General features: G+C 41.6%; 3 protein-coding genes across 3 annotated transcripts; 2 read left to right on the forward strand and 1 right to left on the reverse strand.

Annotated features, from left to right (window-relative positions):
- Positions 1-759: 759 nt before the first annotated feature.
- LOC112573535 (transforming growth factor-beta-induced protein ig-h3-like) lies at positions 760-11,691 on the forward strand. The gene is made up of 16 exons (XM_025254004.1): positions 760-908; positions 1,174-1,466; positions 2,378-2,485; positions 4,087-4,209; positions 4,565-4,659; positions 4,884-5,074; positions 5,351-5,536; positions 5,948-6,098; positions 6,482-6,622; positions 7,920-8,135; positions 8,426-8,562; positions 8,722-8,892; positions 9,230-9,328; positions 9,576-9,722; positions 9,887-9,977; positions 10,390-11,691. Exons 2-16 carry the CDS (start codon positions 1,225-1,227, stop codon positions 10,611-10,613), a joined length of 2,322 nt encoding a protein of 773 aa, XP_025109789.1. The 5' UTR covers positions 760-908; positions 1,174-1,224; the 3' UTR covers positions 10,614-11,691.
- LOC112573536 lies at positions 11,132-18,821 on the reverse strand. Its single transcript, XM_025254005.1, has 12 exons — positions 18,741-18,821; positions 18,092-18,269; positions 17,566-17,721; positions 17,069-17,258; positions 16,501-16,569; positions 15,924-16,055; positions 14,831-14,935; positions 14,339-14,469; positions 13,513-13,578; positions 13,123-13,219; positions 12,559-12,627; positions 11,132-12,314 (listed from the first exon to the last, which is right to left on the reverse strand). Exons 2-12 carry the CDS (start codon positions 18,259-18,261, stop codon positions 12,255-12,257), a joined length of 1,245 nt encoding a protein of 414 aa, XP_025109790.1. The 5' UTR covers positions 18,262-18,269; positions 18,741-18,821; the 3' UTR covers positions 11,132-12,254.
- A 2,463-nt stretch (positions 18,822-21,284) lies between these two features.
- Positions 21,285-22,258, forward strand: LOC112573381 (histone H2A-like). The gene has a single exon (XM_025253688.1). It carries the CDS (start codon positions 21,438-21,440, stop codon positions 21,849-21,851), a length of 414 nt encoding a protein of 137 aa, XP_025109473.1. The 5' UTR covers positions 21,285-21,437; the 3' UTR covers positions 21,852-22,258.
- The last annotated feature ends 335 nt before the right edge of the window (positions 22,259-22,593 follow it).

The raw sequence follows: 22,593 nt of genomic DNA on the forward strand, positions 1-22,593 counted from the left end.
CTTATGTCCGTATCAGGCACTGACATGATATAAATGAAATCAGTTAAGTCTCTGTCCCCATGCTTTGTACTCCATCCTCGACTCCTTTCCAATCAGCATCCAAGTACCAGACCCTCTTCATTTGCGTCGAATGTAAAAACATGTTCATCTGGCTCAGAAAAAAAGTTCCCGTTTTAACAACCAAAGGTTGCAAAATAATAAGAAGAAAATGTTCCAGAGACAGAGTTACATGATAGTTTTACTCATTTCAGACCGTTACAAAGCTCTTTAAATTCTCAAAACGGTTTTAACCGTCGATTACATAGATGGGGTGGGGGAGGTCAGAATGAAATCCATATCCAGTGCAGATGAGCTCAGATACAGGAACTCAAACCTTACACAACTCCCTTGACGCTTTAACAAAACACGTATACACAAAAAAAAGACAGGAAGAATTAAGAAAATAATTATTTACATTTCTGGAAGTGTGAATGGCATTTCTTGTCTTTAGCATGACATCGGTAATTGAAGCAGGCTTCAGAACCAAGCTACTGCGCCATTTGTTTTCATAACAAGGCCTGTCACCCCAAATCTCGTGAATGTTCGCGATCAGTTCTTGTTTGGTCCCCCCGGACTTCACCCTTCGTCCTCCGAGCACGGGGAATGAATGAACATAATCTTCTGCGTTCAGCGCTCAACTAGCCCCTGGAAACTTCGCCGTGGGGTTGTATACAAACACTCGGGGCCCTGGGCTGGCGGCGCTGACAAGTGCGAGGGAAGGAGAGAAAAATATAGAGAGCGGGCGGAGGAACCTGTCTCGCTCACTCCCGGCAGTCAATATAACCGGGGCGGCCGGACCGGCAAGTCTCAGATGCTGAGCAGTTCTCGTTGAGAGAAGGTCAGCCTCCTGTCAACATCCAGAAGCTTCGGTAAGTCTCTGCGACCTTGCCGCCATACACAAACTTCGTGTCAGCTTTTGCCTTTTCTTTAAGAAGTTTTTCTGAGGGGATGCAGATGACTGTACAGATGACTTTGTACAAGTGTTTCACATCAGTTTACAGCTCACGGGGAAAATCAGACCTGCAAGAAATGATAAACCATACTTTCTCTCTCATTTCATACACTTTCTCTCACTCCATCCATATTAGAAACAGTCATAATTCAATGTGAGATTTATTTATTTTTGTTGCGAAGGTTTCAAGAGGTGAGACAAACAAGTCTTAGGCATTGTAGATAACAAGTGCGATGAAGATGCGGCCCCACGGCGGTTTGTGTATCTTACTGCTGTTGTTGCTGGTGGTGATGGAGTTGTCGCAGGCCCACCGAAATCGGCGTGACAGAGACAAGAAGAAGGAACGAATGCACGAGGCACAAGACAGACGAGGGCGTCAACGAGATGAGAAGAGGAAAGAAAGACCTGGGCTGCTAGATGGAAGACACCACTGGAACAATGACAGATGGATGAGGCGTCTGTTCGGTCGCCACGGGTAAGTCACCGTTTCCGTAGGCTTCCTCTTAATAACAAATGGCTGTGTTGAGCCATGCATGAGTGTGACCTTTGGCCCCGACACAGTCAGTCCATCGGAGCATTCATCAAGGAGAATGGCTGAACTCAGTCTTTTTAACAACAGTTTTTAGTATTTTTTTTTCTTGAAAATCTTGCTGTTCATAATCTTAAATCCACTTTTTCCAGCGCTTTCGATAGCATATAAAAGAATGATAATTCTGGTGAATAAGTCATGTAAAATAAATCCCATAAATAATGATTATTCTTTATTTCATCGCACTATTGTTGTCTGTGCTCAAGAGAAGCTAACTGAAGGCTCGGTATTTCCCATTCACAACTTAAATTAACTCACATTATTATTATTTAGAGTCCCGGGTATCCTCACTGAGGTTTTAAACAAAAATGACAGCAGACCGACACTTGCCCCCGGCTGAGACCCAGTCGTGAGTCAGACATTGAAGTTTTATTCTTACAGAGCCGCGATGTCTTGTTTAAAAGTGTCTTGCAGACTTTGGCTCCTTCTTACATAAACGAATAGAAAAGGTTCGTTGAGAGCGCATCATGTGCAGAGGCATGCACACTTAGTGCTTTATAAATATATATGCACGTGCAGAAACGGAGAAGAGAGGGGTGGGTGACGAGGGGGTGCTTCGAAATATTTTCGTCTACTATACCTCCTGGGAGGATGTGAACTTATGAGGCAGAGAGGAGGGGTGGGTCTTGGAGATGATCTATTTTGCTCTGCGGTGCCCTTCTCCAAAGCACTGCTTCTCGACACAGCTGTTGTCAAGCTGAAGCTGTCTAATGACGTCACACGGCAGCTGCACCCAGCTCGTGCAGACGTCCCCGCGCATGCGATGTGTTCTATTGTTCTCTCGTGTCTTCTTTCAGTGACAGATGGGGCGGAAGGCACAGCTTCAACTTCGGAGGTCCTGACAGTCCCTTCAACTTTGGCTTCAGCTGGGACCTGGGCGCACCGAGCGAACCTTGGTGGAAAGGGTGAGTGGTTCGAGTCCGTCGCCATGGTGATTAGTTCTGACCGTCGTGTGTTGGTTGCTTTTGTACAAAGCATTTTTATGTGTTTGGAAGAATTGTCTTACTTTGTCCACACAAACTCGATTCTCCATTCGAGTACATACATAAAACGTTTACATACATACATGCACGCGCTTAAACGCATGTACACACGCATTCGTGCACAAAATATACATGCATTCACACGCGCGTGCGCTCGCGAACACACACATACACAGAGTCAGCGTTATGATGATCGCATCATCGTTACTGTCACGTCACGTGACCATCAGGCCACCTCTCTTCCTCCTTAACCTCCTCTATGGGGGAACTGCGCAGTTTGCCGCGCGCAGGCCTACACGCGCACTTTGCCAACATTGACGCATTTTGCGCTCACTAAACCTAAAGCATCTTGTTGACATCACGTGCTTTCGTTCTGAAGGAAGCATTAGCTCCCAAAAAAAAAAAAAAACCAAAATGAAACACATCTGGTTTCGTGTACCAGGATGTTGTGCCTCAGGAAGCGAAAGCTGCTTTCAGTCTGCCACTTTCCTCATCATGGTTGTCATAGAAACAAAAAGCGCGTGCTATTTCTTGTGTGAAATTAAATAATTTGAATCCGATTTTCTGTCACTGAAACGCTTTTGGCAAAGAGAGTATCTTTGTGATGGTATCAGGCAATAGGCACACAATATGTACACAGTCTACCTTTATCACCACACCTCTACTTATGTTGTCTGAGGCATGATGGGGGAACCAGGAACTGTACAGTGAGTGGCCAGGAGCTGGCACCCGTCTGACGGCTCTGGAACTCAATGTGAGTCAGCAACGAAAATAACGGCACGCGAGGCCACGCACGTGACTTGGGGAAGTGGGGTGGAGTAGGGGTGGAGGGGAGATGAAGGTAATGGCGAACTTTTCCAGAGTAGTCTTGGCACTGAGGCCATTTGTCGTGTCAGAAATGCATGCCAGCTGACCTGTGACCTCACTAGGGGTCAGGTAGGTTCGTTCTATGACAAGCTAGCCTCAGGAAACGGTGGTAAGGGGGCTGGGTGGTACCGTGTTACCCGACCATCTGTAATATTTCATGGATGAGGCGTCTGTATTGCTGCTATTGTTGTAGTCGTTGCTGATGTAGCTGTTGTGGTAGACGCTGCTATCGCTTGTTGTTGTAGTTGTTGTGATTGTTGTAGTTGCTGTTAAACTTGTATTACTTGCTGTTGTCGTTGTTATGCAAATAGCTTAGCTTGGAAGTTGTAGTTCACTCAGACACAATCATCACAAGGTGTGCAGGTGGTAGGAGGGGATTGTCTCCTAATTGCGCGTGGCAACTTTGTAGCACTCCATCCGACTCCGAACCCGCCTTCCACGTTGATAATAACAAAAATCAGTTAAATCAAATGTTTATTATTTGTCTGCATACTGCATCGCTACACCATCAAAGAAATAATCAACAAAACTTTACTTCTATTGATGGTGACGAAACAGTCTTCAGAGCTTTATTCAGAGAAGAAAAGAAAGAAACAGCGAGATAAAGAATGATCGCTCCACACAACTCACTGCTTTGCTTCATCTGTGTGCTTCAGGCCTAACGTCTGCTTCAGCGAATCCAGCGACAACAGCACTGCAGACGGCGATGTCTGGCACCACATCAGCACCGCCACCCAGGCGTGTGAGGAGAGTGAGGCATCCTACCGCTGCACCACCTCGTGAGTACACTGAGTGCACTGAGTGCACGTGTCAGTGCACGAGCACCACACGAGATGAGACTGGGGGAGGGGCTGCAAGTAGTAGTGGTGGTGGTTGTGATGACAGCGGTTGTAGCAGTTGTTGATGATGATCTCCGATGAAACAGAAGCACATGAGTATTTTTTTGAAGTTCTCTTCCTATCAGTATAGTATGTTTCGTTTCTACACATATAATTATATCTGTGTGTGTGTGTGTGAGAGAGAGAGAAAGGCAGACAGGATGACAAAAATAAGGGAAGAGTAGTCAAATTTTGAAAATGGTGGAGGATCTGCCGTTCGCTAATTAAATACTTCTTTCTTTATTTTTTTTTTCAGAATTACTAAGGATGGGTTAAAAGTCACGAAGATCGAAGTTCACGAGTGTTGTCATGGATACGCGAGGGACGTAAATGATTTTGGATGCCCTGAAAGTAAGTGAGAGGTCAACTTTAAGATTACAGTTCCTTGGGAACACTTCCGGTGTCATTACCACTGCTGGAAAAAAGAGATACCTGCCCAATCAAATCCTTCGAAAGGCTATGCAAAAGTTTTTAAAAATTGTGCATAAGTCTTTGGTGTGTGCTGGCAGTTTATTTTTGTAATAGATAATGCTAAACAAATTAAATTTTTAAAATATGCTTTGCTTCTGTATCAGAGGTTACCTTGACAACCCTACCCGAGCTGGCACGTACCCTGGGTCTCAACGACTTCCTCCGCGCCGTGGACAGCGTGGGTCTGCGGGAGGAGCTAGCGCGAGGTAACGTCACGGTTTTCGCACCTGCCGACGGTTCCTTCGCACCTAATTCTGGCGTTTTGTCGGCGAGTTCTGGCTTTGTACTTCAGCAGGTGAGTGGAAGTGAATGTGAAGGTAGACGGGAGAAAACTGGGTCGCTGGAGATGGCATGAAACTGTCAGTAGTGGATGCGTTCCGATGGTGATGACAGGAAGGAGAATAATAATAAGGTCGATGAAAGCGACGACGATGCTGATTATGATGCGTCTCATGGGTATCGAACCTGCTAGTCTGCGCGCCTTTAGATTAGGACTTAGTTCTTGTAGTTAGAGTAGAGTGATCGGTTAATTCGGTGATGGAGGGAATATTCTTGGTGGATATCATTTCAGGATGAACCGCTGATGGTCTCGCGTCCCCTACAGAGTAAACTGGAGAGCGAACTTCAGGCCATGTTGCTGGGTCACCTGCTGGCAGGACCACGCCGTGTGTCCTCCTTCAGAGACGAAGAGATTTTGGAAACCGGAAGTCCCTACGGCTCCACAATCCGCATCAACTTTTTCTCCAGACCCGAGAAAGTAGGCACAGTTTGTTTGCTTGCTTGTTTGTTTGTTTGTTTGTTTGTTTGTTTGTTTGTTTGTTTGTTTGTTTTGGTAACAGGTAGACAATGGCTGGTTTAGAAACGGACAGCATAGACATCTGTAACATGTAATGTAACAGAGCTGTGTAGGAGATACAAGCAAGCCGTAACTATTTGCTGATACTTTCACATCGTTGTTAAAAATTTGTTTTTTCTCCTGATATTCTTTCTTCACAATTATCTAGCCAATCATCGTCCTTTCCTTAGTGCCATTCGTGTACTTGGAGCTTTTATACGAGACACTTTGTGTTTTGTGTTGTCCCTCAAAGTATGTATTTAGTTAGTTTTTATTTGAAGCTGGTTACAAGCACGTGAAGTCTCAACGTGAATACGCTGCCATCTTTCTCAGCTGACCACAGCCAATTGCGTGCGTGTGACGTCAGCAGATAACCTAGCAACCAACGGCGTCCTGCATGTAGTGGAGAAAGTGCTGCCTACAGTTACCTCACCTCTCATGGATCTCATTCAGAGGGACCAACAGTTCTCTTTCCTTAAGACAGGTGGGTGAGATTGTCAGCTTAGGGTTCGGAACCAGACCCGTTTGTCTGGAGTTTTTCCTTCCTTTTTTTGTTTGTTTGTTTGTTTGTTTGTTTGTTTGTTTGTTTGTTTTCTTTTAATTTTTTTTTTTTTTTTTTTGTCGAATTCTCATTCAAAATTCAGAAAGACGGAGAGTTTTTTCACAACTAGTGAAGTCTGTAAGTTCTTGTAATATTACCGATAACGACTGATAAAGTATTAATATGACAACATAAAGAAAGTTTCATTGAATCTTGCAGAAGTTGTACAAAGTGTTCCGTTGGTTTCGGATTGAATTGTGTGAAAATGTACAGTCTGAGAAATGGTTTGTTTGGGAGCTAAGTGGCGTTTGCACGTTTCTCTGCAGCTGTGGCACGTGCCGGCCTGGTGTCCACCCTACAACAGGCAGGTCAACTCACGCTCCTCGCGCCCACCAACTCCGCCTTCCAGAAGCTGAACCGGGGGCTGTACGACCGCCTGCTGTCCGGCAATCCGGAGTGTCTCACCAGTAAGTTCAGCTCTGTACTTTGTGAGAGGACAGAGGATGTGGACTAAGGGCAGGGGGGGTAGCATTGCTGGAGCAATGGATGTACGTAGGAGACAGGGTTGTAAGGGAAGACGACCAACGTATGTTTGGTGTGTATAAGGGGAAGTAATTCGTACTGGTGGGGGGAAAGGTTTGCGAGATAGGAAGTAAGGAGCTTTGATAGATGTTTAGGAGTACAGTGGAACCTCGGTTAGCGAACGCCTCGGATAGCGAATATTTCGGATAACGAACAAAAATTTCGTTAAAAGTTTGTCTCGGATAGCGAACAAAATTTCGGATAACGAACAGCCACGTGAACAACACGTGACCGACCAGCATGTCATCATTCGCGCTCGAGACACAGTTACGATCAGTCCTTCCTTATCTATGCGCATCCTTCTTATTTAGCGATTGTTGTGCTTTATTTTAATAAGATAATCCTCAATCATGGCTCCAAAGAAGATTAAAAGCAATTAATAGCAGTGAGGTAATGACAAGGAAGCGGCCAACAAATGAATTGAAAAAGAAAATGATTTCAAAGTATGAAGGTGGCATGCGTCTGTCGGATGTGATGTCGTATTACCGAAGAGTTTTACAGAAAAGGCAGAAGGAACAGACGCTGGACAAGTTTTTTTTCCTTTAACCTCAAAGCTACAGAAAAAGGTTACCCCTGATTTTATAATGTCAGTGTGCTCATGGAGGGGGAATTAAAGCAGTAATTCCACCCCTTCCTCCCGACACCTGCTTCCACCCACGCCGTCAAAACGGCAAGTTTTCTGATGTTTAAATGCTTTCGTTAATATTTTTATGTTTATTCAACTCCATTTATATTGCATTATAACTGTTCTCATTAAAACAAATACCTATATAGCCTGTAACTTTCAAATATTAGCGAGTCAACAGGGGCTGGGAACCAATTAAATCTATTTCCTTTGTTTCTTATGGAAAAATTTGTTTCGGATAACGAACATTTCGGATAACGAACAGCTTTCCAGAACGGATTAAGTTCGTTAACCGAGGTTCCACTGTAGATACATTTACACGCAAGTTTACTCATCTAATAATAATAAGTTGATGAAAAAGAAATGAGTTTTTTACCACCCACCCCTCTCACACTCGCTCTACGAGCGCACATTTACACACACGCACGCAAGAAGTAGCATATTCAACCCAACAGTTTTCTAAAAATAACTGTCAAGAGAATTATCAAGTTTATTTTTTCTTAAATTTTTTGTCCGATGATGATGATGATTTTAAATGCAAATGTTCGTGTACTCAGAGGTGCTCAAGCATCACTTGCTGCCAAACGTGATCTGCTCTGGGGTCATCCTGCAGGGCAGCGCCTCAACGCCCAACCTGCTGGGCAACGCACTTAACCTCACGCGCACGGAGGATGGCAAGCTCTTCGTTAACGACGTGCAGGTCGTGCGGGCCGATGTCATGGCAACCAACGGCGTCCTGCACATCATAGATGAAGTGCTGATACCTGACGACGGTGGGTATCTCTATCCCACCAAAACCCAAACTTCTTTTCTCTCTTTCTTAGTGTTCTTTCTCTAGATCGTTTCCAGAACACTCGAATACGATGAGGTCATGTCTTATAATCAATTGGCTTCGAGTCATTACATAACACAATGTCATAGTGTTCGATACCTTTCATAAGCATGACTCCACCACACCGTGACTGTAACCTTGACGACTGAAGCTTATCCGTGTACCACGATGACGTCAAGATGTAACCTACTAACTGATTAACTTCTTAGCTGACAATGGTTGTTTATGCAGCACTGGACATGGTGACCACTGCCAAGAGCAACGGACTGACGGAGTTTGTCAACTTACTTGACATGGCGGGGCTGACGTCCAGGTTACAGTCAGAAGACAACATCACCGTCTTTGCTCCCACCAACGAGGCCATCAAGGTAGAAGTTGTTCCTGTCCGTGTGGCGTGAGTTAGAGAGTTAGAGTACATTAACTACGTGAGTCAGAGAGTTAGAGTACATTAACTACTTATTTCTTAATTGTAATGTGTGATTTGTAACCGACAATGCTTTACACCCCGTTGCTGTTGTTGTTTGCAGGCTCTTTCACCCGAACTTCTTAAACAGTTGAGCTCTGACCAGGGCTTTCTTCAGTCCGTGCTTTCGTATCACGTGGTTCCTGAAGAGATCACGTGCTCTGGTCTGACCAATAATCTTGTTCTGGACACGCTTAACTCGAAGAACAAGTTAAGAATCAGCGACTACTCCACTGTGAGTAGTCTACTCCTCTAGTAGCAATGTTACTGTCTGCTCTGCCTAAACACAAAACAATTGTCCTTGTTAATGTGATTTTGAAGTTTGAACATTACAAATAACTGAAGATAAGGACCAGTCAGGGTTAATTTGAATGCCTGCGGTATGTATGTACCTTTCGGGAAGATTCTGTCTTCAGTGAAGTGTTCTTTGGGCTATGATGCCATAAACTATAGCACAGCGTTGAAAAATGAAGGGGGAAATGGAATACATAAAAGAGAGGGGAAAATGTTCGTTAATATCATCTGATGTGTGATTTTTGATGTTACACAAATTGCATATCCTCTGTGGACAGTTTCCCTTTGGCAGCAGGCAGGTGCAAACAGTACAGTGCGCACAGGTCGTCACGCGGAACATGGCTTCTTGCAATGCAATCGTCCATGTCATAGACAGGGTAAGCATGCAGCCACAGCTGTCTGTATCCTACACAGGGTAAGCATGCAGCCACAGCTGTCTGTATCCTTCCTACACAGGGTAAAAATGCCTCCACAGCTTTGTTTGTTTTTAGAATGAGTATGATTTTATTTGTCAAATGAATTGGCAAAGATAAATGAATGAAAACAACTGTACGGTAGACGTGTTGGTGTGTGTCAGCACGCTCTTGCATGTTGCTGTCGACTAACTTGCTGCGCCTGCTGCAGGTGCTGCTCCCACCACGCGGCAATGTGCTGGACGTGCTGTCCGGCGACACCAACTACAGCACCCTCCTCCGGCTGGTCAAGATGGCGGGCATTGCAGACTCCCTGCAGGCTGAAGGGCCGCTCACAATCTTCGCCCCTACTAACCAGGTATGGGGAGCCTTCTTCTCCTTCGCACTTTGTCGAATATCTGGTAAACATTATCGTTTTCAGATAACTGTGTCAGAATGTTCCAGTTAAGAAGGTTGGTGCGGAGTGTCAAACTGTGACACGTACACCATGCAGGGGGAAGTAATCATGTTGATGGGTTGCAGGCCTTCAAGGCGCTGGGTAACAGAACGATGCACGAGCTGACGAGCGACCCCAAGCAGCTGGCCAGCATCCTCAACCTTCACGTCATCTCAGGTGAGTAGCCTCGCTTTAGTCATGTTCCCTTCTCCCTGTGTAGCTGGTACTGCTGTATGAAGATCTCTTCGTTTTATCGATGGTTCAAGACTTGCTTGTTCTGTTATAAGTGACTTGATAACAATCACTTTTGAAATTCTTTGAACTCCTGAGTTCGGTGTGGGGACGAAGCTCGCACGGTAATGCATAATATTTGTGACACACATTGCCACTGTCACAAGAAACCAGGACACAAAATAAATTATGACAATCTTCTGGACTCATTACAGGAATAGTAATATTTAAAGTTTAAGGTCGAGACTGAGCGCTAGTATAATCACAATGCGGTAAAAACACTTTCCTGTCCATCCTAGAAAGAAACGATAAGAGAAGCAATTATAAAACGAGTGACTTGAGAACTTGTGTGCCTCAGGCAATCTGTGCTGTGCCGGCATCACCCACAACCCCTGGTGGTTCCACCAGCGCGTGAGAACCGTGGACGGCGACACCCTCTTCCTCACGCGCAATCGTTACGACATACCGGAAGTAAGTGGCTCCACCATCAGCAGCTGCGACAATGTCGCCACCAACGGTGTCGTGCACGGCATCGACAAAGTGCTAGTACCTGAGCCCGACCCCTGGTACATGTTCCGCTAGGCGCCACGCACCTCCTTTCATCACAGCTTCCTTCCTTCCTCCCTCGGCCTGCTGGTGTTGTCGGCTCTCGACAGGTAACTCCCATTTCACACCACGAACAGTATTACAGGTGCGTCAGACCAGATCACAAGCAGAAACGAATGTATGCCGATCTGTGAATGTGACTGCTCGTGAAGAGATCACTCTGAACATGCTTACGAGAGAAACCGATCATGAACACGGTCAGAGCTAATTAGTATCGATCAGAAATAACCTTCAGCTTTAATTTTCTTTGCGAAGCTTTTCTTGACTTTCGTATTTAACGACGAATTTGTGTTCGCCCCTTGTGTATCTAACGGAGTCAACTTGCAAATTATCGTATCCAAAAGCAGAACAATATATTTTAAGAGCTTGCAAAGCAGTTTTTCCATATAAATAGATGTGATAATTGCTCGCTTACTTTGCGATTGATGTTCTCAACTTTTTTTTTTAAGTCCTCTTGAAAACACTCTTCGAAATATTTGATGCGAGAATCGACAGAATAATCAACAACTGTTTGATTTATTTCTCTCCAACGAAAATTTTAACAGTTTCTTCTCAAATCAAATCATTCCCACCTGTGATAGCAAACTCATGTCACTTGATTATTAACATATAAAAGTATTTTGCTACCTACTTTGGCAGCATTTCATTTACCTTTGGTACTTAATCTTCGTCCAACGAACGGCTGTGGTATTTTGTCACAGGCCCATTAGAGGCAGAAATATATTGAAAAGTGTATATTTCCATTATATTTTCTCAGCGTTTTGAATTCAAGAAGAAATGTTTTTGATATTACTTGTAAACAGACTAACAAAGGTTTTTAATAATTCAAATTCTGCTAAAAATAAAACTCGTTTGTAACGTTGAATAATGTTTTTGAAAACCTGCAGCTGTTCGCAGGTTTTATACCACATTCTATATGTTATAATTTCCTGTGTAACATTTTGTAAAATGTGCAGATGCTTTATCTTACTGTTACGTATCTATGTATAACATATTTGTCTTCACCACCTCACTGATTTGAAATACTTTTGTACAATAAAAACAGTCGTTGGAACCTTTGTGTACGTGCGTGAAGTTTGTGTGTGTGGTGTGGCTTTGCCAAATCCTGCCAAAAGGTGTGCAGTTATCAATAGAACAACAAAGGTGGAAACATTGGAAGATGTCCCAAAATCTCCAGTCTGATTTTTGTCCCTGAAGCTTTGGACCTTTGCTCGAACACTTCATGCGCTTCTTCCAGCAACTGGACATTCTTTAGATGGGCAAACTTCCTCGCTTGTATGTGTCCCAATGTGCTTCACTCGCAGCTGTTTTTAAGAAGAAGGGGGTCAGCAGCTACTGGGTTGATGACAATTTCCTAAGTAAGTTTTTAAGGTTTGAACCAACTGTCTTCTGGTAGCAGCGTCCATTGAAAACAGACATACACAAAATGTCAGGGCGGACAGGTACTCCGGTCGTCTGGTTTTTCAAGAAGATGCCTTCTGTACATAAAATCCTGGTCAAACGTTCACGAAAATCTGCGTTGCTATAGTTTGTCCTCTTCTTTTTGAAGCGGAATACTGTGGTAAGGATGTTGTGAGGAGTATTCTCTCCTTACTTGCAGTTCTTCAGAGCCTGCATCTACTCCCCGCCGCTGCCGTGATGCTGCTTAACGAGCTCATTGTATGCACAGCGCAACACCTGCAACAACCAAACAACGTCGTCACCACAGGTCGTGTGTACATCATGTGCACTGTAATCCTCAATACTTCAGAAATCGGTCAGACCTATCCATCTGCAATAACTTTGTCCAGACGAGGAGAATGTCACCGAGCTCGACATACGAGCGCTGTGCATGGGTACTGTGCGTGTGTGCATGCGTGTGTTTATGTGTTTGTTTTTGTGGTTAGAGACAATGCATGTTTGTCCGCTTGCAACCACGCACCTCATCTGTCGCTTTGATCTGAGAGTAGTCTGTGCGAGGGTGGTGCCCTCTGGTATCCTGCGACCCTTTCTGTGACGAACAAAAGACAGTAAAGCGCACCATGAGGTTTGAAGAGGACGTACTATAGTGAAGTCATATTTGAATAGCAGCGAGGGTCACTTCAGATTTCAACAGGCGCTACCCTGACAACAGCTACTGTCCACTCCCCGAGTCAGCATTTAAACAACCTTTCCCAGAGAAAAGCGAAAGAGAATGGACAAATTCTGGAGAAAGATGGGAGAAAGTAATAGGCTACGAGAAATTAGATGAGAAGTGAAACATACAAAGAGTGGAATGAGTGAGCTGGCATCACAGGCACTGGATTGAGCTGGACAGAGCGATTTGTTAGGTAAAGGGATATAAGACCCTGAAAAAAATTAAGATGAGGACGTACTGGTAGAACACTGTTAGTACACGATACACCTCATTACTAATCATGGTAGTGAATATTGTCATTACACACTGAAAGGCTGCCAAACTCAAATTGGTAAGTTTAAATCAAGGGGAGGCTATCAATGTTCTTACGCTCCACAGGTGTAGATGGTGGCTGGGGCCCCACACAGCTCCTAGTGCACTCCTGTCTGTGCTATGCAACTCAGCATCTGACAAAGTGTCCAGATACCTGCGAGTAACACACACAAAACACACAAGCGTACACAGACACACAAAACAAGCACACACACACACACTTCCTCTATAAATCTTTACATAATCTGCAAAAACATTCTCAGTTAATTATCCAAATATTCAACAATTACCCATGATAAAAACAGAGATAAGGAGCGTCCCTTACAATTCTGTTTTTATGCAAACTGAAAACAAACACTTGAACGGTAGAGTTAGGTTCCCTGATTTTTTTCCAACTTGCCTCCCTTTGTTTACGATCCACTTCTCTGGGTACTCTCATTAACATACCTCAGACATGACTGAAGGTCTGCGTTTAGTTTGGCCTCAAAGTCTGTGTATTCCTGCTGCAAGGCCCTGCACATAGTAAGAGATGGTACAGTCAGTACACGAACTTGCATTACTGCACTGCTTGCAGACGATTTTTCCAGTTATTTTTCCAGTTAACTACTAAAACAAGACTCGATTATACAAAGCTTACGGTTTAGCCACGTTTCAGTTAAACTACTAGAACGAGGCTGGCGTATACAAAGCTTCCGGTTTACTCTCATTCATTGTTTAGAAACTAACAGCGGAGAACTTCGCAAGAGGCTGAGTGTTGGTCTCGGCAGACAGACAGCAGTCCACCTGTACACGTCCGTGCGATCAGTAATGTTGTGTGACAATTAAAGTCAATTCAGGGTTAGGGTGACAGGGTATAGTCACTGTCGTGATAGGGGTTATCCCGTGAGGGCACATCAGGGGTTTTTGGTACTCAATTCACTTTTGCGTTTTGAGCTGGCCGGTGGCGCCATATTGTTCATATTTAATAAATAGTTTCATCAAACTACAACAGTGTCTAGTGTTGGTCGGCTGTATGGACGCTCTCTCTAATTCCATGAGCCAGGCTATGTGATGAGCTGAGGGTATATTTACTAAACGAAAAAACTCTAAAAGCACTACCTTTCATGCTGGCAGAAACTTGATGGGGGAAAAAATCCATCTTGCTAAAAAAAAGAAAAGGAAGACCATGCCACTCACAGTCTAACTCACTGCTAGGCGCTATAGTTGGATGGTTAACTGTTAGCAGTGTTATGAACATTTTGATTGAGGCCCCTGTTGTCCAACTCTGACTTACTTGATGCGCTTGTGCAGGAACATAACATTGTCATCCAGCCGCTCCTTGGCCACATGCTGGCGTTCCTGGAAAGCAAGGCGTGCGGCATCCTTCAATGTGAATAAGTTGTCAGCATGCTTCTGGTGATCTTCCTACAGACAGTAAAGTCCACATGCATCGCCTTGTGGTCATTAACTAGTCCTTCATGTCAGATTATTCTGTGTCACCATGCATGGTGCTTATGACATATTCAACCATTATAATCATCAAGCATTATCATCATGAAGCAAAACCTGTCCTAGAAAACTCCTCAAACAAATATTGTGTTATGTATCCTATGCATGACTTCGATCAAGTATCAAGTGATCAATCTCATATTGGAGAAAAAGTGATACTTATACTAATAGCAATGATTATTACAATGACTGTACATGTTCACTGCAACTCTTCCTCTCTTATGAGGTTTCTGTTAGGGTGAGAGTATATTCGAGCCTGACTCTTGCTGTCGACTACCTCTTGTTTGGCCATAGGCTTGACCACAATGTTGTCCAGAGTCATGATGCTGGTTCCACGTAAGATGTCAGCTTGGTAATGTGCCTCGCGCTCAATGGGGTTTCCCTAAAAAGTCATAAAGGTGATAGCACATTAGTGCAGACTTACTTGTTATTGTGCCAAATTCTGTTTCTTTTGTGGCTTAGAAATGTGTAGAGGACAGCTGTGTCTGAAAGCTGTTAAGGTGGTTTTATAGTGACGAAGAGGAGAGAGAGGAGGAAAAGAATGGGTGATGGTGACAGTAGTCCTGAGGATTCATCCATGTTTTTGCAGTGCTATCTCTCTGCTGTGGCTCCAATCATCCAGCCCTAAATCCAGGTTGTCGTTGTCAGGCATTATTTTAACAGCAGCACTAACTCTGGTAGTGACCATGCAGACTCTATACAGCCCTAGTGGTTACATTGTGACTAAGCAGCAATAACTCTAGATTTTCGATTAACTGCCCTTTCTAGTTGATTCAGTTATTTTCAGTGTCTACGATACCAAACTACAGGAGAAAGTATAACAAAAAATGAGCAATATGGGGAACAAGAAGTATATGCAACATGTTTATACAAAAATAAATCTAAACTCTACATAAATATATATATTAAGGTTTTTCCCCTTTCATAAAGTTAGGGCTAAAACGCAAATATTTGTGACATCAAGCATGCATTCTCCTAGATCTCAGTTTAAACTAGCAGATTTATATGAATTATTTTTATGTGAATTATATGTATTCTGATTTAATGTGTGTTGTTTGTGTGTGAGAGAGAGTGAAATCCCAGATGCATTGTCTGAGGCAAGTGTGACATTATGACCCATTACAGCAATATTAGTTTTAATTTATTCCTTGTTGCTACCTTGAGGAACAACAACAACAGGGCTGAAACAACATTACAGCAACAATCACAGATAAAATCCATAAGACACATGGTCATGTTAGTGTTAGCATTAATGTCACAATGTAAAAGGAACAATCTTCATTGTGTCTTGTCAAGCTTGTACAATAGTGTTTTAGAAAAGATTTGTTATACCAACATTAAACCATATTTAGAAACAAATACCAACTCACATATAATGACAAAGCTTGCAGGAACCGAAGGCCTGTTAACACTTTGACTGTTGTATCAAGATTGGAAATCTGATTGTTGGCAGCATTCAGTACACGCAGATTTCCACAACTCATAACTGGCAAAAGATCTAGCTGTAATGAAAAACACACTTCATTATATTTTGTAAGTATAACCTGTACATGTTATTAGATCCCTTTCAGAAACAAGTCACTAACAAGTATAGCGCATATATCTATATAGTGCTTGGCAATAATATGGTCTTGGCTAGCTCAGGTGCTGATCTGGTGTTAAACTCCAACAACCAACCATCAAATATGATAACCAGGCTTTATTTATAAAAATGTTTGTTATCCAATCTCTTTTTATTTCAATTTTTTTATCAGGCTTCAGGTCTGCGATATAGGTTTAACCAAACTATGAGAACAAACTATGCTATTAAGTGGAGTGCAATATGCATAAAACTCAGGTTCATTTCAATACAAACATACTGTTTGAAGACAGGTTCTTTGAGTGCTTTATCTCATTTTATGCTCCTGGTATTAATCTATTTCTACAATTTTTTTTTAATCAACTTACTAATTCATTTCTTTGAGCATAAAGTTCTTCAAGCCTCGGTAGCGATGACAGTCCATCTAGAGATTGCAACTGTGTCAAAATAGTCAAGATTTTGAAGATTTTTTCAAGCAATTACAATACAATAAAAGAAGAATTCAGGTTTTGAGAAAAAGACATTCAAAAGATGTTTTAAATAATTTTATGTATGTATTCCAACATTTATAAAAACAACATCAGCACTTGGACACTCAGAAATGCATTGTCATGCCATAAATCTGCATTTATATAAATGTAATTAAATGTAAATGTTTACCTTAATACTTGTCTATGTGTGTATGTGTATTCATAAGCATAATTGTTACACATCTATGATTATACTGAAATACAGCATGAACTCAGGGTTATTATTAATAAAATTGCTATTAATTAATCCCAAGAAGCACAAAAATTTTCTTATTGCACTAGTATAGCTATAGTATTCATATCACACATTAATATATGAACACTTGCATGCGGTTCACACACACATACACACAATCTCTTTCTCACACATACATGCACACATTCCCACACATGCAAGCGCATGCACCTTGTTGTTGCTGACATCCAAAATGCGGAGATTTATCAGAGGAGGCATGGAGGAAATATTTTGCAGATTATTGGCTGCCAGGCGCAAATCTACCAATGTTATACTCTGTGTAAGTCCATCTGCATTATGTAGTAAATTGTGGGATAAGTTTAAGCTTCGTAACCGTGGTAAAGCTTCAACACCTTCGACACTGAAAACAAGATTCATAAATAAAAGATGGAACGCACAACAGAAATACAGGGTTTTAAATGGAGTTCTGCTATCACCATCATAGAGCAAAGCACTAAACCACAACTCCCTGCTCCTGTGTCTTGGCTTATTTTTTTAGTGGGGGGTGGGAATGTGGGTGGGGACATGCTTGGTTCTTAGTGTTTTTATCTTCTAAATTCTGCCTTTATTTTTCTTTCTGCCTATGTATCATCTCCCTGTCTATCTGCATATCTGTTTGGCTATGTCTTCCCTCTCATCTTCATGCAACCAATGTGTTTCTTACATACTGCTTAAGCTGGTTGAGAGAAGCATCCAAAGCTCGTAGGTTGCTAAATGGAGCAAGCCAGTCCTGGTGCAGAAATGTCAGGTCATTGAGTGAAATGTCAATCAGAACCACTTGAGATTGACTTTCCAGAAAAGACACACGATGAGGATTGGCAGACCTGGAAAGAATTCCATCAAAATAAAGCAGTTATTTCTCGACTCTCGAAATTATGTGATTTTCACTGGTCTTTCATGCTGGTTAACTAGTACAATATGAGGCCTATAAATAAGGTTTAGTAGCAGCACAAGGAGAAATGTTTTAACACTGAGCTGATAATGTGCGGTAATAGAGCACTGACAGTATACACACAGTAATGAGATGATGTTATATCCTTAGCTAGGTATAAAGAATAATTTGTAAATATGAGGAATGAAGTTTGTATTCAAGTAGAACAGAAGTGTATTACATGTAAACTAACACCATAACCTCAAAAGATGATCATGTCAAACATCATGATCTATTATGATTAAACTAAGCATGCAGCTTACTGTTGTTTGCCCCACTGGAAATCAAAATGAAGTGCAGAGATCTGGCACATCTTTAAGTCAAGCTGGTAAAATTGACCTCCATGCTCAACATCCCAAATTTCTGGGATCAATGTAGACGACAATTTTGTGATGTGCCTCTCCACAAACTCAGCAGACAGATATGTCGTCATCGTTCACTCTATGATAAGACCTTTATATAAATTGTGTGTATTTGGAAATATAAGTTAAATCATGTACCTCTTAAATATAAATGATTATTAATGTTATTTAATATGGCTTCCATAGAAACTTAGACTACCGTTTTATTGGAGTCGGGGGAGGCTTTCGTGGGTAACACCATCGACATCGCTTTTTTTTGGGGGGGGGGGTGGAGCATAATCTTTATTTTTATGTCTTACTAGAAATGGAAATAAATGGGTCTTCCGAACTGGACTTTAACTAAAAATAATAGTTTTAAACTTAGCATTGAACTAAGGTTCTGTTACAAGAAGGAAATAAAGAATGACAGGTGTGCACGTTACATTTAAATACTAATTTGTTTCAATTTTAACAAACCACATACATTTAACTTTTACCCATTATTTAAAAATACGAAGTATTTAAAATATATAAAATAGTAATAGCAAAATTTATATTAAAATTTCTTTACCAGGAAACAGAAATTTTTAACTTTTGTTACTGTGCCACCATATTGCGTCTCTAGTTACGACTCTGTTACTGCGCACTAGGGGACATCACTCTTGATTATTAATGAGGCGATAGCTGAAGATATGGGAGGCTACCTCTCTGTACTTGTAGATAAGTGATATCTGCATTGTCTCCCTTATCTTGAAGATATGGGAGGCTACCTCTCTGTACTTGTAGATAAGTGATATCTGCATTGTCTCCCTTATCTTGTTGTGCGTCGTAATTGTGGAGAATGTCGTTTCGCTATATTCCATCTACGAAACCAGTTTTTGCTGCATGTTTATTTTTAAATGTTGTTGGTTTATTCATTATAAATATCTAAACACTCGGGATGTTTTATATGAGAGTTTAACATCATTCGAGCTGAATGTGATTGTGAAATTGATTGCATAGGATTCACTTGTACATTGTAGATTTTGACATGAGCTACAGTGTTTGTCTGCAATAATTTTGCTTCTAAACTCCTGTGTATGGTGTATTCCTTGTTATTCAGAAATAGAGCAGAGAAAATACAGCAGTCCAGACAAATTTGTGACTGCTGAAACTGTGAAAGTTTGTCTCGCAGACATCGCTGTTATACTTATCCGTCTCCTCAGGGGGGGGGGGGAACCAAACAGTCAGACTCAGTCCCCTATGTAATTCCCCATGTCCTTCTACTTTTGATAAGGGTTAACATTCATGTATCACGCTGACAACACGTAAATTATACAGCTCTTAAGATTTTTATTTTCATTCTTTGCTGTCTCTTGACATCTTCCCTAAATTACTATAGAATGAACACTAGGCATTTTTATGTGTCACATACTGTAATCTTTCCAACAAGAACGTCCAATAAGAGTCAGTAACCCCATCTCATATGTGAAGAATTACAGGACAAGACATTGCCAGATTCAGGATTGGAAAACTGCCATTTTTGTCATTTAGGTGCAAATTTTACAAAATATGATGTACAGCCAATTGTGTCAAAGTTTTACTGCATGCCTTAGTGACTTCAGCATATACTTTTATACGACGGAAATATGGAATCTAGAGGTTTTATGTACCCTATGCTGCAGCTGAGTGACATCTCTGTGTTGGTGTGGAGAATTAATCCACATAGGCTCAACATGAGGATTTAAAGCCACTTCTGGAGAAAACTTTCAGCCATGAAATTCCACTCTGGAATGTTGGAAAAGAGTATAGAGGTAGACATAAAAGACTACTGATTAGTTCCAACAGATGTGTGCTCGGGGGGGGGGGCGTAGTGCTTTCTCATTCGCAGCTGGCTTAGCAAAGTTGTTCTGACTTCTCTACATCCAAGCTTGGATATAGATAGTTTATAGTCAGCTTAATCTCTATCATAATTATAGCCATTCAGCTTGGATGAATGCAGCAGATGACATGATTAATCACTGAGGTTTTGTAAAGTAGTGATAAACAGCAAGCATGATTTGCCCATTTCTTTATGTTCACCAAGCAGTTCTTTCTGTGTCCACCTTGACATTTGCTTCTGTTCACTGTTTACTAAGTACTATTCCTGAATTACTATTTCTTAACTCCCTGGAAATACTGTCTGTCATGCTTACCATCATGTAACAACTCCATCTTACAGTTTATAGTATCTGCATACCTTCATTATTTGTTGTTCAGTGCCTATCAGACCTCACTGTCCACAGGCTGTTATTTAACATTGCTGTCTGCAGAGTGCTGTGCATTATAATTTAACACCCATTATTATTATTGTTGTTGTTGTACGTTCTATTCTGATGTAACATTACATCTGGGGTCAAATCAGATATTACTCCAAGTGATGCTTAGAGTTAACTGCTTCACAAAAAAAATCCAGTTTCAACATTTTTTACATAAAATTTCAAGCCCATGTTACGCTAGGGATTAACACCATCGGTTATGTTGATTAGTGATGGTTGCAGTTGACAAAGCTTTCCATAAATATTATCTGAAAGCATCCATTGGGCTGGCCTGAAAATGTGGAAAAAGATGGGGTGGGCTAACGGGAAGTAAACATTTTTTCGCACTTTACATCGTGGATGTTAGCGAAATTCACAAGTACAAAAAAAAAAAAAGGTACGACAGTCAAAATAGCTCCTACGGAAAAATTCAAATGTTTGTGATTTTAGTCCCAAAAAAATCAAACATATATTGAAAACATGGACAGAAAGGATGAGGGGTACTGCGTTTGTGTCCTCTGAACAGAGTAAATGTATACATTTGCAATTCGAAATAAAGTTCTTGAAGTGACATCGTAACTTTACTTGGTTTCGGTTCAATCATAACTAATTAATGCAGAAATATATTGATATATTTATTGCTTATAATTTTTATAAGATATCATGTGTGGTTCTTTCTTCTTTTTTTTTTCCCCGCGTGAGCTAAGTTCTATTATTTACGACGATTTTAAGAGTCGCGCCACTATGTCCATGAGAAGTATATCGTAGTGTCTGATTGGTTGTGTAAATTTAAAGCTCATTGGCTAGTACTGAGGTCGGTCTAAACAACTTCTTTGATTGGTCAGTTTACTACCATCCGCCATATTGTTCATCTTGATCCCAGTACGGTTATAAAAGCGCAAAAAAATTTGCGCGCACCGATATTCTGGCGCAAATTTGTTGCCTTCGCACACTGAAAGAATATACGTTACCTTTCACAAACCTTTCCTAAAATGTCTGGACGTGGTAAAGGCGGTAAAGTCAAGGCAAAGGGAAAGAGCCGATCTTCTCGCGCCGGTCTGCAGTTTCCAGTTGGAAGAATTCATCGTCTGCTTCGTAAAGGCAACTATGCCGAGCGAGTTGGTGCGGGAGCCCCTGTCTACCTCGCTGCAGTACTCGAATATTTGGCGGCTGAGGTTCTCGAGTTGGCGGGAAATGCTGCTCGTGATAACAAAAAAACAAGAATCATCCCCCGCCATTTACAGCTTGCCATCCGCAACGACGAAGAATTAAACAAGCTGCTGTCCGGTGTCACTATCGCCAAGGGAGGTGTTTTGCCAAACATTCAAGCGGTTCTCCTGCCCAAGAAATCGGCATCAGCTACCACCGTCAAAGGCAAGAAACCTTCGCAGTCTCAGGAATATTAATTTGATCGACACGTTTGCGGTGGGATAACAACATCGTTTTCCCAAAATATATACATAAACTCGCAGGAAGTTATAATGTGAACAATGGCGACATGCCCTGTGAACTCTATTCATATGAAATTTCAACCAGATAATGTCCGCGTGATGACTGGTAAGGAATGCTTGATTTTGTGAAACTCGCCGACATTCATCCACTTATTTCGGACTGGACTAACGCTTAAACGATGGCACTATCAATAGCCAGTGTCACGTGTCGGTGTGTGCTTTCCTGCTGCTGTCAACCTATGTGTGCCGATCGAAGCGGTAGTGTCGAATTACTGGACTTCATGTTCGGTGTAAATGTATACGAACGTTTTTGAATGTTGTGAGATTTAGTGAAAATTAAATACGTGAAATTCATTGATCTATATTGTTTTTATGTGATGTTTTTTAAATATTTAAGTTGAACATTGACACATTTTCATTTTTGAAAAAATGGCGGGCCAGTTGCGTTTCAAAAATTTTAGATGTCTACATTATGAAGATGGTGTTCTTGGAAAACTTTAACAGTTAGACGTCCATCACATGAATTTTCGTGTATATCTATAATATGCTATTTCAAACTTTCTTTGGGATGACCCGTCTGCCAAAATTTAAAGTGCAGGCATATTTTTATTAGGTCTAGGTTAATTTGATTGACATTTAATTTATCGAGTGCAACAAAGTTAAAAATTAGGAGTCCGTAATATAAAACAAAGTACAA

The sequence above is a fragment of the Pomacea canaliculata genome, linkage group LG10 (genome assembly GCF_003073045.1).
Source record: "Pomacea canaliculata isolate SZHN2017 linkage group LG10, ASM307304v1, whole genome shotgun sequence".
NCBI classification, from domain to species: domain Eukaryota; kingdom Metazoa; phylum Mollusca; class Gastropoda; order Architaenioglossa; family Ampullariidae; genus Pomacea; species Pomacea canaliculata.